This window comes from Rousettus aegyptiacus, unplaced genomic scaffold, assembly GCF_014176215.1.
Source record: "Rousettus aegyptiacus isolate mRouAeg1 unplaced genomic scaffold, mRouAeg1.p scaffold_m13_p_10, whole genome shotgun sequence".
Lineage (NCBI taxonomy): Eukaryota > Metazoa > Chordata > Mammalia > Chiroptera > Pteropodidae > Rousettus > Rousettus aegyptiacus.
The window spans coordinates 1342725-1357046 of NW_023416285.1; the positions used below are offsets into that span (position 1 = coordinate 1342725).

Below are 14322 nucleotides of genomic sequence, written 5' to 3' on the forward strand. Positions count from 1 at the left end.
GTAAACTCCAGTGGTTTCATTAAGTCACTGAAGTCTGTTCTGGAAAGTCTTTAGTGGTTTCTTAAGCAGTTTTCCCTCCTCCGGGCTCATGGGCATCTTCTCGGCGGGCCCTCGTCCTCTCGTTAGCCTCCTTCCCGGCTTCTGTCCCAAAGCCTCCGAACGCTCTCAGCAGCTGCCTCCTGCATGGACTGTTGCATGTGAGTAGACGGCCATCGTGGTGAGTCTCCTGACTCCTGCTGGGTGCGGCATGGCCCAGGTGCAGCGCAGGCCAGGCCACCTGCAGGCCCCAGTGACAGTCGCTGCGGGCGCCCTCCCCTTCTGTAGATGCCCTGTGGTCCTGGTGCTCCGCGGTGTCTGTGAAGACAGTCTTCACTGCTGTCACCTAGCCTTCGCCAGCGCCCGGCCCTGCAGTGGGGTCTTGTGCGGGGACCGAGGCGGGGACCTCTGCATGGCTGGTTGTAGAGTGCGGACGGAAGTAGTTAGCTGCCCTGATGGAGGCACCAAGTAAGCGAGCGGGCTCAGGTTCCCTCCTAACGGTGCTGTCACTTCAGATTTATTTAAAAGAAGGAAGTCAATCTTGCCTGGTGGCTCTGTTTCCTGATGCACATGGTGGGAGAGCCGCCGTGCGCCCGAGCAGGCGAGCAGACAAGCAGACGTGTCGCGTGGGTCATGACTCAGTGTTTGAGCCCGGCCCACCTCCTTCCGGCCCTCCCGCTCCCCCCACCCCACGCCTGTGCTGCTCTCCCATTTTTTCTTTCTGTGTCATTTGTTGAGTTTTATTTGACTTGTTAAAGGAGAGGGCCTAAACGACTTTCTGCTGACGATATCGGTACGCAGCGCTGAACGCTGTGCCGAAGTTTCCCAGCGCGTGCGGTGGCAGCAGCTCTGAGCGCTCTGCTGTGAGCCCGGGAAATGCCCAGTTGTTTAGGTGTTCAATCAGTGCGTGCGGGGAGGGGACCTTGTGCAGCATTTGACCTTGTTTCTTGTTCTGGAGTGATAACGAGTCCCGTGCGGTGCTCCCAGGTTGGTATGTTAACTTCTAACTGCATTTAAGTTTTCAAATGTGTTCATGCTTCAGAGGTGGTGGTTTTAATGTTTTGACTAAAATTATCTTTAATAAAAAGCCGGAGTTATTTTTAGCGGAGAAGAGAACCGTCAGTGAGTATCTCATAGCTCCACGCCCATCACACTCTCTTCGCAGTGGCCAAGCATTTGCCAGTTCTTTTGCTTTCTTTTAAGTCTTCCGGTTGATAGCTTATTGCCTCTTGAAAGTATTCTGAAAAGCATAACATTTGCTGAGATGGGCTTGTTTTAATGTTCAGTGCCTACTTGTGCCTAAGAATTAGAATTTGGTTAAAAATCTTATATTTGATTGGAGATCCCCCCCCCTAAAAAAATGTGCAGGGCTCAGTGTGCTGATGATAAGCACTGATATCTAAAACAGCCTTCTAATGAGAACTCATGCAGCGCTTCAGTTTGGGATATTTTTGTAACACTCAAAAGTGCTAAGTTATATAAAATATTCGACATCACCAAACTATTCCACCAGGTAGCTACTGTGGAAGTTTTCATACAGTAATTTTCTTGTGTTGAAATAGCTAAACAGTGCATTGTGATGCTATCATTTATTTTAATGCAAAACTTTGGTGATGCCCACTCTCGCCTCCCAGCACCGGCTCTCCCTACACCTGGGCAGCACATCCCATCGCTTCCCACGGTCCTGTCATTTCATGCTTCCAGCTGGCTTTGGTAGTGATGGCTCTCAGAGTGTGAACCAATGTGCTCTGGAGGGTCTCCACCGGCCATTCCGCGGGAGTCACGGGGATAGCTCCATCGTCAGCCTGCGTCCTGCCCTAGATTCCGGCTGGGCTTTCTAAATGGCCCTTGCTGCTCAGTCGTGATGCTGGCCTCCACCGTCACTGGTTTCTGTCGGGAAGCGCCCCAGCCCTCTCCAACCGCTGCGGTGGCGCAGGAGTGTGGTCATTGGTTCATTGTCTGTGGCGTTCAGTGCATGACCAGATGTGAGATGCGTTGGACAGGTTGAATGCTGTGGCGCCACTTGTCATTGTCACAGTTCTGACTTTTCAACTGTTCTTGATATTTCAGTGGACTAAAGAGGATGGACATAGAGCTTCCACCTCTGCTGTCCCTAACCTGTTTGTCCCATTGAACACGAACCCGAGAGAGGTCCAGGAGATGAGGAACAAGGTGCGTGCTGGCTGGGTGCACACTCGCTGGGGCTTTGAGTGCCGGGGAGGGGGGGCAGTGTGGGTGGGGGTGCTCGGTCTGGCCAGTGACTTCTGCTGCCACCATTACTGCAGCTGAGGTCATTTCTACATGGCTTATGCTGTTGTCCCGACAAAGTGTGACGTGTGGGGAGCAGACGGGTTGGGGCCTGTGGTCCTTGATCTGATGCTTGCTTACACAGCAGGACAGAATTGGAAGCTACAGAGCTTGTTGCTGGTGAGGACAGCCTTTGGCCCTGCCTTTCGTGGTTCACTGGAAAGTTGGGAACGTTTGGTTTATCAGAACATGCGAGTCACCTGTATTCACAGTGTCCCAATAAGACAGGCACCTAGGGAACATCTCCCTTTGAGCGAGTGCGTGCCCAAGTCATCCAGAAGGTGCCACGTGTAGGAACGGGCCCTCTGTCCCCCAGACCCCACAGGGGCAGAGGCCGAGCAGGGATGCAGCTGGCACGCGGCCGCGGGTGTGACCCGCAGCCCCGGCCAGTCTTCTCTGTGCTGTTGACGTGTTTCTCCTTCTCGTCATCCTCAGATTCGAGAGCAGAACTTGCAGGACATTAAGACGGCCGGTCCCCAGTCCCAGGTTTTGTGTGGTGTAGTGATGGACAGGAGCCTTGTCCAGGTGAGAGCTCAGACTGTCTCTGGCATTATTGAGTGGTGGCTCTGATGGATGACCATCCACTCCAAAATTGTTCTTAAGTTGGGAGCGAATGACTTTGAGAGGTAAGTGTTCCAGGCAACCTTTGTTACCCTTGTTAAAAGTTTTCATGGTAAGAAATCACCCAGCCACTTTCCCTCCAGTCGGGCTAAGCGCGAGCATGCCCGGGGCCCTGCCCCCCGCCCCGCCCTGCAGTGCATGCCTGTGCGCGGGCAGCGGACCGCCCGCTTGGGAGCGGTTCTCTCGATTTGGGTGGTGTGTGCCGTGTAAAATGCTGGGGGAGGGTGGGTTTCCCGGACTGCCGTCCGCCTTTGTACGTATCGCTATCTGCAACGCAGCGCTGCTTGGGGAAAATGGTCGCAGAGGGTACCTGTAAATGTGGTTCACGTTTTCCTGTGTTTCACTGAAGGGATTGTGCCTGGTGGCACGTCGAAGTTAATCGTGTAAGCGGTTACCCTCAGAAACCTTGCACACGACTCCGCAGGGCAGGCGACTGTCACCACACTCTCTGAATTTGGCCAGCCGTGGCCCGGGTCCTGTGGCCCGTGTCTGCACGTGCACTGCATCGCCGCCTCTGCTGCATGCGCTCAGCCGACTCCAGCCTGTGCGCGCGGGCGGCCCTTCAAGGCGGGGCCAGGCGGGCTCTGCTGACTCGGTTTACTGTTGCAGGACGCCCCCCTGTCTGACTGTACGGAGACAATCGAAGGGCTCGAGCTCACAGAGCAGACCTTTAGTCCTGCTAAGTCTCTCTCTGTTAGAAAGGTACTCACTGCCCTGCCCCTAACCACCTGTCGGCACGCGCTGCCCTTCTACCTGCCCATCCCGCACCTGTCTGCTCTCGCTAGGCTTTGTCTTAGGTGCTGAGGTAGATGTAAACGGGTCTCAAAATCATTTGTGAGATGACAGAAGGTTCCGTTCTGCCCACTTTGTTCTTTAATTAAAACATTTGGTACGACATTTCCATAACTTTCAGCATTTCACGTTGAGAGGTGACCATTCTCGGCCATGTGGTGTATGTCTGAGGTTCTGCATGTGACTGTGGTCAGTGCATGATGTGGGGTTTTGGGAGGCTGCCTGTCACCAGACGCCAGTCACAGACGGCTCAGGGGGCAGGCCCTGAGCAGTGGCAGTGCTCCCATGTGACCGCCTCCCTTCGCTTGCCCAGCGTGATGAGCGTGGCAGTCAGGTTGTATGATTGAAAGATGCCAGTTCAGAGGATTAGAGAATAAAGCAAGGTAGTCTTTCTCAGCCCCTCTGCTGGAATGTATTTATTTTTACCTTTTAAAAAAAACTTAGATTTTTTTTTAATATTGCAAGGGGGAGAAAGACTTGTGAAAATCTGAAACCCAAAGTTAATAATCCCTCTACGTCCACGTGTCCCTACGTGTCTGGCAGTTGGGAAACCCATCCTGTGTGGCCTGCCCGGGTGTAGGGAGACCTGCTGTAAGCGTTCAGGCTGCTGGTGCGTGGCGTCCGGCAGGGGGCTGACCACACGGTATGGGCCCTAGTCATGTCTGCCCTGTGTTCAGAGGGCGTTTTCAGGGTTCGTCTCTTTCAGTTCCTACGCCTCCAGTGAAGTGCAAGGACCATTTTATCGACGTTACAATGGCCAGAGAAAAGCAGATTCGTACCAAAGATTCTATACGCCCGTCTGGAATTCCTGCTAATGCCATAGTTTTGCATATTTATGTATTAATTCAATGGGTCTTGGTTTCCCATGTGCTTAGAGTGTTCTACTTACTGCTCTTGGAGGAACTTCTTAGAGCAAGAGAGAAAGATGCATGCTTCTCCCTGTCAGCTTGTTTGTCGTGCTTCGGTACTTTAGGCTATAAGCCCTCGTGACCTTGGTGGTTCATATTTCATCCTTTCGGTGTGCGAAGGCGCGTCGGGTCCGGGAGCGCCCAGGGCCGACCGTGGACAGCTCTGCAGGTGAGATCCGGCTCATCCAGTCTCTCCGGCGCTGTGCTGCATTTCGTGGCTTCTGTTTGTGGCTTATTAGGGCTGTCCGGAGGGCACGCTGCTTATTCCCTGTATTAAACGGTGCCATTCCGGCCGGTCCTCATCCACACACAGTTGTGTTTTTTTCTGGTTAGCTCTCTGACTTGGACGCACGTCATAGTCACCTGTGAATGCTTCGTGAAGTGTAGATACGGCCCCTGTCCCCGGACTGGCGGGCAGGACAGGGCCTGTGAGAGCAGGATTCTGGGCGAGTCCTGCATCCTGAGCACTAAACTCGGCTCTGTGAGTGACGTGTCCCGAAGGGAATAGCGGCGGAAGCCACTCCGCACGAGCCGCTAGGACGGCCCCGCGCACGTCCTGCCCCAGACCTCATTCCCCCTCTGCCCTTCCCACCGGTTATGCCGAGAACGCGCTTTGACTCCTCTGAGGCCCTCGAACGGTGCGGTTTCTGCGCCTTTGGAAAGGTGACGCTGCTCGCTGCTGGCAGGTTGAGTTTCCTCTTGCCCAGGTGAAAGGCACTGTGCTAGTGTCCTGAACGCGCCCTCTTCCCAGTAAGGCCGGCGAGCAGGTACTTGCTCCTGAGCTCCGAGCTCCAGGTCCAGAAGGGACGGCTTGCTTGCCACAGCGTTGCGAATGCTGGCGTGTGACTTGAAGTCATTTTGGCCGCCACTGGGTTTCGTTACCAGTGACTGAGTTGTTAGAGACGGGTGTGAAAGTGCCCGCTGAGAGCTGCCCGGGCCGGGGAAGGAGTCTGCTGTCCGGTGCATGCACCCAGACTTCCCCGTTCGCGCCCCCGACCACTCAGGGCCGCGCCCCACCGCCACCGTCACGCTGCGTGACACAGCGTGAGGCAGACTCGCGCGGTGAGCGTGGTTGTGAGCGCTTGGTGTGGGCCTGGCTCTGCACTCAGAATCCAAATTAAAATCTGTAGGTTTTACAAACGAAAACTTGGTGCTCAGGTCAGGTCGCCGCCCAGGTGGTGCTGTTGTTCCACGCAGCGGCCTCCGTCTGGTACGGGAGTGGTGATTGAGCGCATGCTGTACGTAGAGCCCAGGGCAGGTGGCTGGAGTGAGGGGAGCCACAGGGGCCTCCGCGCGGCCGGGTGCAGCGAGCGGCCATCGCTCGTCCTGGTTTCTCAGCCCCGGCGCTCCCCACGGCCTGCTTCTCTGCACCCCTAGCGTCGCTCCTTTCTGTCATCCAGAGTAGCAGGGTCCCTCTGTCCCCAGGTCTGCTCAGAGCTGGTCTTGATGGCAGCTTGGCCTCGGGCCGTGGAGCTACCTAGTGGCAGATGAAGATTCAGTCCCCTCCTGGGGAGGCAGGGCTGCTTCTGAGTGAAAAGCCAGTAGGCCTCGGGTCACCTGGTCAAAAAGAGGGTTAGCCTCAGGCATCCGGGTCCTCTCAAATCTCGAGGCTCTCTGAACAAAGGTTGCTGATTCCCTCAGGCCCTTTCCTTCTCTCCCCTGGGGTCTGTGTCCCTGGCACTGATGAGTCACGGAGTGCTCCAGACACTGTATCCGGATCACAGGACGGGGACTGCTCGGCCAGGCTCCCCAGGCCTCGGTCTGGCTCTGTCTCTCGCGTACATTGCTGGGACGGTGTCTGCCTCTGGGGCTTGTCCCTCACCGAGGAGAACGCTGAAGGACCAGGCCTGGCATCAAAGGGCTTTTGGGTTCTCCCGTTCCCAGTGCTTTTGGAAACTCTTTAAATGATGGGCATGTGTGTGAATTCAAAAATGAACCTGAGAGCACTTGGGACCCAGCAGTCTGAGCTGTGTGGCACACAGAGCCGTGCTGGGGCGGGCGAGTGCGGGGTGGACCCCACACCCCGAGGGCTGCATGCCTGGCCCCTCCCTCCCTCCCCGCTGCACCTGCCTGCTGGGCCCTCCTCCCCCCAGAAGACGGGGCATGGCCTGCGTGCCAGCTTTGTGTCTGCAGTGCTTTGCTTTCTTTTGTATAAATTCTGAGTTTCCAAATTTCTCAGATATTGGTGTTTTGGGATGTTTTGTTACCTCAATGTCTTGGGAGGTGGCTATAAACTAAGTGCATAATCAGAACAGAACTTACCTGTGCTCTTGGAAGGGAGCAGCTCCGAGCACACTTGACCTGAGTGTTGTCACCTGTGATGTTTTCTGATGCGAGGAGGGTGCTGACTTGAGCGGTCCCCTCTCCCATCCCCGTCAGGACACGGGACTCACCTTGAGGTGCTCTGCGCTCGCTCTGCACTTTGCCGCCTTCGCATCAGAAACCTGAGGACTGTCCGAGGGTCCGTCAGTCCTGTTAGGTCTGCCTCGTAGCATCCAAACCCTAATCCTCTCAGGGCTGCAGCTCAGCCTCGCGCCCGAGGTGGCACTGCCGTGTCTCGGGGCTGTCTGCCGTCCCTGCCCTGTTCGTGCCTGGCTTGGGAAGAGAGAGCGTCCTTGAGGGGCAGGGCTCCTGCAGACCCAGTGTCCCTCTTTGTCTGCAGGGGGAGCTGGTGACAGCCTCCAAGGCCATCATCGAGAAGGAGTACCAGCCCCACGTCATCGTGAGTACCGCAGGCCCCAACCCGTTCACGGCGCTGACGGACCGGGAGCTGGAGGAGTACCGCAGGGAGGTGGAGCGGAAGCAGAGGGGCCCTGGAGGTGGGTGCACGCGGCCGGCCGGCCCAGCGTGGCGGCGCCTCTGTGCCTGGTGGCGACTGCGTGGTGCGGGGAACAGGCCCCCGCAGGACAGACGAGCCTGGGCTGGGTCAGGGCTGGATGTCACTCAGCACGTGCCCCCTCCCCACTCGTTCAGGCCAGTTCCAAAGCACATTAAACACGCTGCGCGTGCTCTGTTAGGAGGGACCCACCAGTGCACGTGTCAGAGACGCTGGGAGCGCCACGCGACCGCTGCCGGGCAGTGTGTGTGTGTCACAGACGAGGAGGGGCGGCACCTCTCTGGCCCGAGTGCCGCTGCCAGAACGAGGCCGGGCCCGAACCGTCGCGACGACGTGGGCGAGAGGGGGCAGAAGAGAGCGAAGTGGCGCCCATGGCGTTGCCATCGGGAGCTCCGGGGTGCGGCGGGCGATGCGCCTCCTTCTGGCTAGATCGCTGTCCACTTTGAGGGACCAGGACGTTCGTCTGGGCGGTTGGTGGGACAGCCAGTCTCAGTGTCGTGTGAGAGCCTTTTAGCACTATGACACGTACTTTTCTCTGGGTTACACTGGGGAGAAGCCTCCTTAGATTCGGGTGCTTTCATGAAGATCTGGTCATCCTTGAGCAGTTACGCTGTGACAGGTGTACTTCATCCAGTCCTCACAGTGACCCTGAGAGGCAGGCCCATGCCCGCCGGTCAGGGATGAAGCGGGTTCCCAAGAACGAGGCTGTGTGTGCCAGAAGACTCTGGGGCTCGGACGTCCCCCCACTGCCGTCTCCAGGGCCCTGAGCTCCAACCCTGAAGCGCTAGCTCCGGGGTGTGAACCACACTTCTCCCTCAGTTCGCCCCGGGACTCCGCCTTCCTGCCAAACGGCAGTCCCACAGCGTGTGGGGCTGGGGAGTCCCCCCACCCAGGGCCCATGCGGAACACCCTGCGCACTGCGTCCTGCCGCCCAGACAGCCTCCGGTTTGCCCGTTTTACCTTTTTGTTCTCGTTCCGAGCAGCTGGTGCAGTATCGGCTGCCGCTGAAATCTGAGCTGTGCGGAACTGTCGCCGCATCGGTTTCCAGTACAGGTCACGCTGTCAGGACCTGTCTCTTTCGGTTGGTTGTGCATTAAAATGAAGGTCAGAGCATGTCAGCTCGGGGTGTCGCTCTCCCAGTGCCGCGAGCTCTGACTCCGATGTTCTCCCTGGACCCCTGCTGCCTGCCTAAGGGCAAGAACGAGGGGTGGCATGGGGGCCGAGCCGCTGGGCCTGTGGCCTGACCCTAGGTCCTGCGCACGTGTGAGTGTGTGCCCATTGGACCCTCTGGTGTCTGGGAAGCCTGGATTTTTCTTTTGCGTTAAATCACAAGACACACACGTTTCCTCTCCACGTGAGACTCCCATCAGGAGGGATGTTACAGCAAGGGAGTGGGGGGCACAGCTGTGACCATGCTCTGTGATCACAGAGCTGTCAGCAGTGGGCATGCCGGCCAGGGGCTCGGCCAGGAAATCCCTGGCCTGCATTGGCCCTCGGCACGGGGGAGGGCAGTGGTCATGTGCTGCAGGTAAAACTCAGGCTGCCTGTCAAGGTCAGCACCGCGGGTAGGAGGAAAGAAAGCCTTGGGCCTCAGGTAGGAGGTGCAGAGGCCTTTGTGGATAGACACCTGGCTTCAGTGAGGTAGCCGCAGGTTCGGGGGCCTCACGAAGGTACCTCGGTGTCTCTCGGCGAGATCAGAGGCCCTGCCCGTTGGAGCTGCTTGTTCAAAATACGAGATTAGCGATCCTAAGCTATTGATATAAAATTTTAAATGAGAGAAGGAGAGTTAGGGAGTTAGGATAACATCAGTGTGTACTTCTTCCTCGTGAGAGAGACTTGGGATTTTCTGGATCCTCGGCCATAGTTCCTGCAGTTTTTTCCCTGGTCCTCCCTTACCAGCGTGTTGTAATTTAGAAAAGGAGAGCCCACGATTGCCTTGGTGAACTTTTGATAGGAAATGCTCTCTGTCAAAAGGTAAAACCGAAGTAATGCTCCCGTCACTTCTCCCGAGGCGGCGAGGAGGGTGAGGGCCCCGGCCCCGGCCGCCGGCTCGGCAGTGGGAGAGGCTGGATGGCGAGGACGGGGTGAGGGGCTCCTCACTAGATGACAGGAGAGCACAGGCCAGAGGGTCACCCAGAGGGTCACCGGTCACAGTGTGCTGCACACGTGGTGTCGACAGATCGTCTTCGGAACGAGAACACAAACGAATTTTGTGTCCAAAGTTAGTTGAACGTTTCCGAAATTCAGACCCACACCCCAGCGACAACTGGCTGACGTCGCGCTCTTCTAGGGAGGGGATCAGAAGAGGGTGAAGACGGCCGCGCGCCCTTCTTGTCTCTTGGTTGTGCCCCGCAAGCCCCGTCTCCCCGAGGCAGCCGATGGGCAGGGTAGGGGGGCCGCCTGCCCTCAGGGACGGGGAAGGCCCGTCGCAGTGTCTCCATAGCTCTTCTCAGCTGCGGTTCACCTTCTGTTCACCTGCAGAGAGTCTGGACGAGCTGACGGAGCAGAAGGACGGCGGTCCGCCGGAGCTCGCTGCCGCGCCGCACACGCCCCCCAGCACCCCTGTTAAGCTGGAGGAAGGTGAGCTCCAGGCCGGGGTGGGGCGAGGCTGCCCTGGCACAGCGGGTGCATGGCCCTGTGCGGACGGGCGTCCACAGAGCGGGGGTGTGAGCTTCGCGTCGCGGTCAGTGGAGGGCAGTGGCGTGCGGCGGAGGCTGAGCTGCTGCCCGGAGCCGTGAGCATCCACACGGACCCGGGCGTGTCGCAGTTCTGAGCTCCCCCGGCCGCCTCTGCTCCGGTCTGGCTCTGTCCTGGGTAACGTGGGGCAACACAGAGTCGTCAGTGAGTTGTCACAGCAGGGGGGAGGGACAGACTTCGGGGACTGGAACCCATGTCCGTTTACAATGCCCGTTTGCCCACCACTTGCCCGTTCTCGAGCCCACTGTGTACGGACCGCGCCTCTGGAGCTGCCGTCCCCGGGCGGCAGGGCGTCCAACCTGCGCGTCGCCCAGTCCACACGGAGCACCCGCCCCCGTCAGCCTCAGACCACCCACCGCATGTCTGTGGCGTGTGGCCCGTGTGTCTGTCCTTGGGTCTTGTACGTCATGCTTCCTCATGTCTGTCGGGAGCCTGTGGCTCACCTTCCGCCCCATTGTGTGTCCACAAGAATGGCCTGGCCATTCTCCTGTGTAACCCGGCGGCTGTGACTGGATGCATAGATTCTCTACCTGTGCTTTTCTCTTCTCGTGGCTGCGTTGCGAGCAGGAGGCGGATGTGCTAAAGAGTACCTGTTGCCCTAGTAAGTACCGCCCGCCGTCGGCCCTGCTGCTCACCGGCTCCCTGTGCTTTGCCTTGTTCTCCTGCTGCCTTGTTGCTTATTAAGTTTTGTTTTCTGTTTATTCAAAATAAAGCAGACCCCCGCCCCCCTCCCCACCCAGCCCCTCCATCCTGGGCAGTTCCTGAAGGGGCTCGGTCACCCGAGAGCTGGGGGCGGTAGGGGACAGCCTGCCCTCGAGGCTCCCTTGGCGCGAGGGGCCAGCGCTGAGGGGACTCTGGCTCTCTGAAGTCCGTCCCAGAGGCGTGTGCTGTTCTGCTCAGCCTCTGAGACTCGTGATTGCTCGGCAGGAAGACACAAATCTAACTAGGTTTCGACAGGGTGGCGTTTTGTCACCTGCCGCATGGGGGTGGAATGGTTTGGACCTTTGCTTGAGTTCTGTGCTTAAGCTTAATCTCAGTGGGTCCAGTGATATCATTGGTCCAATGATAAAAGTTCCCCGAGCACCCACAGGCAACCTCTGCTTGCTTTGAAAAGCGATTCCTAACTTCCTCCAGCTCCGGGGAGAGAGGGAGCCTCTGAGGGGTGGGCAGGTGGGGTGGGCGGGGCAGCGCCAGCCTTCCCGAGCCCAGGCCAACCCGCCTCCTGCGACCGCTCCTCGCCAGCACTCAGCCTGTCACCTGGCACCACTTGGCGCTGCCGGATGTTAGTGCGACCCATTTGGTGTTGCCCATCTGCCAGTGGCTTGTAGCTTTTTGGCCAGTTTTTAAAAATCTGCAAAAGTAGTCTTCTCCCCTCCCCCACAGTGATGGGAACCTTCACTGCGAGCCAGCCCTCGGGCCGTGTTCTTAAGACAAGTCAGCTTTGTTCTTCGTTTCCACCTTAAAATTGCTGAGTGGCTTGGATTTTGCCCCCGCCCCTTACCTTAGGCTGTCTCTCTCACGGAGTTCTCACCGTGGGACACAGCTTTGCTCTGTTCGATGTTGACACTGCACCTGGGTCCGGGAGTTAACTCGTGGTTTTCCATGGTTTGCTCCTGGGGGAGACCAGGTGTTGTGGACCCTCGTTTGGGCCTAGTTTCAGGGCTGGTGAGAGGTGCCCGTAGGGGTCTAGAGCAAACCTCGTGTCACGTGTCTAACATGGAACACTGCTCACGGAAAACGCCCCCTGCTTGCCTTAAGCACTGAGTGGGGGACTGCGGCTTGTGGCCGAGCCGGGTTTCGTCCCCACGCTTCCGCAAGAAGGCGCTAAACGCCGGCCCGGGATGGAGCGGTGTCTGCGTTTTACACAGTGAGCTGCCTCCAGCCTTGAGGGAGAGCAGAGCTGATTTAAAGTGTCTCATTCTTGTCTTGGTGAAAACTCCCGGAGGCAGTGCGGCGGCAGTCACTGCGCAGAGCGCTGCCCACCTGAAGGTGCCCCTTTGCGGCCTGGTCAGGGGCCCCCTAACTCCGTCTCTCCTACCCGCCCACCAGACCTGCCGCAGGAGCCCGCTTCCAGAGACGACAGTGATGCCGCCACCTTTAAGCCAACTCTCCCCGACCTGTCCCCTGATGAGCCTTCAGAAGCGCTTGGCTTCCTGACCCTGGAGAAGGCGGAGGAAGAGGGGCTCTGTGAAGGCCGTGGCCCTCCCAGCCCCACCGGGCCCCCCGAGGCGGTCAGCCCCGAGCCCGTCGCCGCCCAGGCACCTGAAGAGGCCGCCTCCCCAGCGGCCGAGGAGGGGGCCGCCGTGGACCCTGGCAGCGATGGGTCTCCAGGCAAGTCCCCGTCCAAGAAGAAGAAGAAGTTCCGCACCCCCTCCTTCCTGAAGAAGAGCAAGAAGAGGGGCGACTCCTGAAGGCCCGTCGTGCGCAAACCGATGCCACCGGACTGTCCCCGACTGTGTCCCCTGCTGTCTTCTCGTGTAATGGAATGCAACAAGCCCACCCCTCCGCGTAGCTAGAGCCCCCTCCCGCCATGACCGACGCCCATGCAGCTGGGCGCCGACCTGCCCCCGGCCCTCAGCCTCAGGTTCCCAGGAGGTCCGGCCCACGTCCGCCCCCGCGCCGTCTCACTCTGCTCCTCGGTGGCGCGCGCGGGAGGCGTTCAGCCATGGTTCTGGCCAGACTGTCGGAGGCCCTGTGGCCTGGCCTTGACCCCTCTTGCTCTCCTCCTGTCGTGCAGTGACCCACGCTGTCTGCTAGGCTCCCCCTTCACCCCAAGGTCTCAGGTGACTGAATCAGATGCGTAGCTTCCTGCCGGCGCTGTCTGCCCAGCGATCTCTCTTGGTTCACACAAACAAGGCCTCAGTCCTGTGAAAACGCCCGCGTGCCTGCCCGCGGCCCAGGGCACCGTGGCGGCCTTTGGGAGGCCGGTTTCGGCCGACCTGGAAACGCCAGCGGCGGACGGGCCTGTGTGCAGCCAGCGCCACCTGTGCCACCTGCGCATGGTGTAACCGGTCACCCCGCTGCCAGGGGCGATTCAGGGCTCACGGCTCCTCACGCACTGGGGTCCTCAGGAGGGGAAGAGTCTTTTCTAGAATTTTCTTTCAGCACATTTGCAGTTCACCCCACACTTCTGTGAATACGAATGGCCCCTTTTTGCTTTCATTCTCTCTGGGGCCTGCAGAGCAGTGGTCACCCGTTTGGGGGGAGGTTTCAGAACGGAGAGGGCTCTATTCCCTCCGTAACAGCCCGAGCGACACCCTGGCTGCGGTCGAGGGCGGCTCAAGGCAGAAGTTGGCCCTGGGGGTCCCCACCCGACCCCACACACTCCCTCCCTGCTCCCACTGGGGTCTGCACTCAGATCCCTGGAAGGAGCGTCAGGCTGCTCAGTGGGAACTAGCGGGTGGCCATGGGGACTCCTCGAGGGTGACCCGTTGCAGGAGCTGCCCAGTGCCGGCCTGACTAGGTGTGGGCAAGCCTGCCAGCTCCCTAGACAGGCCCCCTGGGGACGGGAGGGGTCCTCGGTAGAGCTGGTACCCGACGTGGGCTCGCGTCCCGCAGCCTGCACGCCCGTGCGGGACTCGAGGCCGCCGCTTCGAGCTCCCGGGCGAGCACGCGGCTTTTCTCGTGCGTCGTTCTGTTGCCGAGGTGTGTGAAAGGCCCCATCGCGCTGTCCTTCCGTTAACCACGGACTCTTCCTTTGTCACTTTCTTTATCCCTCACACGCAATCAATGACTTTAATTTCACTTTCGTAGTGTAACTTTGTATCACCACATGCAGTTTAGTTGCGTTCGCAGACACCGGCTTGGGAGGGCAGGTCCCGTGTCCTCCAGTGTAACACGTTTTACTCACAAATAAAATTCTTTAAGCAGTTTCCTCGTCTAAACCTGGGGAGCGGTTTTACGAGTTAATTCCTTTTCTTTCTTCTTTTAAAATGGGACTTGCAGAAGTTTGTCTATGTTCCAAAAAGAGACCCCAAAATGCTTTCTCGATCCAACACCATTTGTTGCTTTGGACTGGGAAGGACCTTGTCATGCAGCTGTCCTGCCCTGGTAGCAGCTCGTGCATCCCTGGGAGCAGATGGTGGTGGCCAGGGGTCCTGGGCAGGGCCCACCTAGCAATGGAGA

General features: G+C 58.5%; 1 protein-coding gene across 16 annotated transcripts in view; it reads left to right on the forward strand.

Moving 5' to 3' along the window:
* The window catches only part of ADD1 (adducin 1), a 69528-nt gene extending 55447 nt beyond the window's left edge, over positions 1 to 14081 (forward strand). For 4 of the 16 annotated variants that reach the window (XM_016159200.2, XM_016159207.2, XM_016159202.2 and 1 more), the window contains exons 11-16: positions 2107 to 2208; positions 2779 to 2868; positions 3574 to 3666; positions 7327 to 7483; positions 9982 to 10080; positions 12247 to 14081. In XM_016159200.2, the coding sequence (XP_016014686.2) occupies positions 2107 to 2208; positions 2779 to 2868; positions 3574 to 3666; positions 7327 to 7483; positions 9982 to 10080; positions 12247 to 12608 (903 nt within the window). In that variant the 3' untranslated portion in view covers positions 12609 to 14081. Of the gene's footprint in view, positions 1 to 2106; positions 2209 to 2778; positions 2869 to 3573; positions 3667 to 7326; positions 7510 to 7541; positions 9936 to 9981; positions 10081 to 10764; positions 10800 to 12246 lie in introns of those variants that run through there. The other 12 variants (XM_016159211.2, XM_016159212.2, XM_036227420.1 and 9 more) reach the window with 7 other exon arrangements.
* Positions 14082 to 14322: the final 241 nt, after the last annotated feature.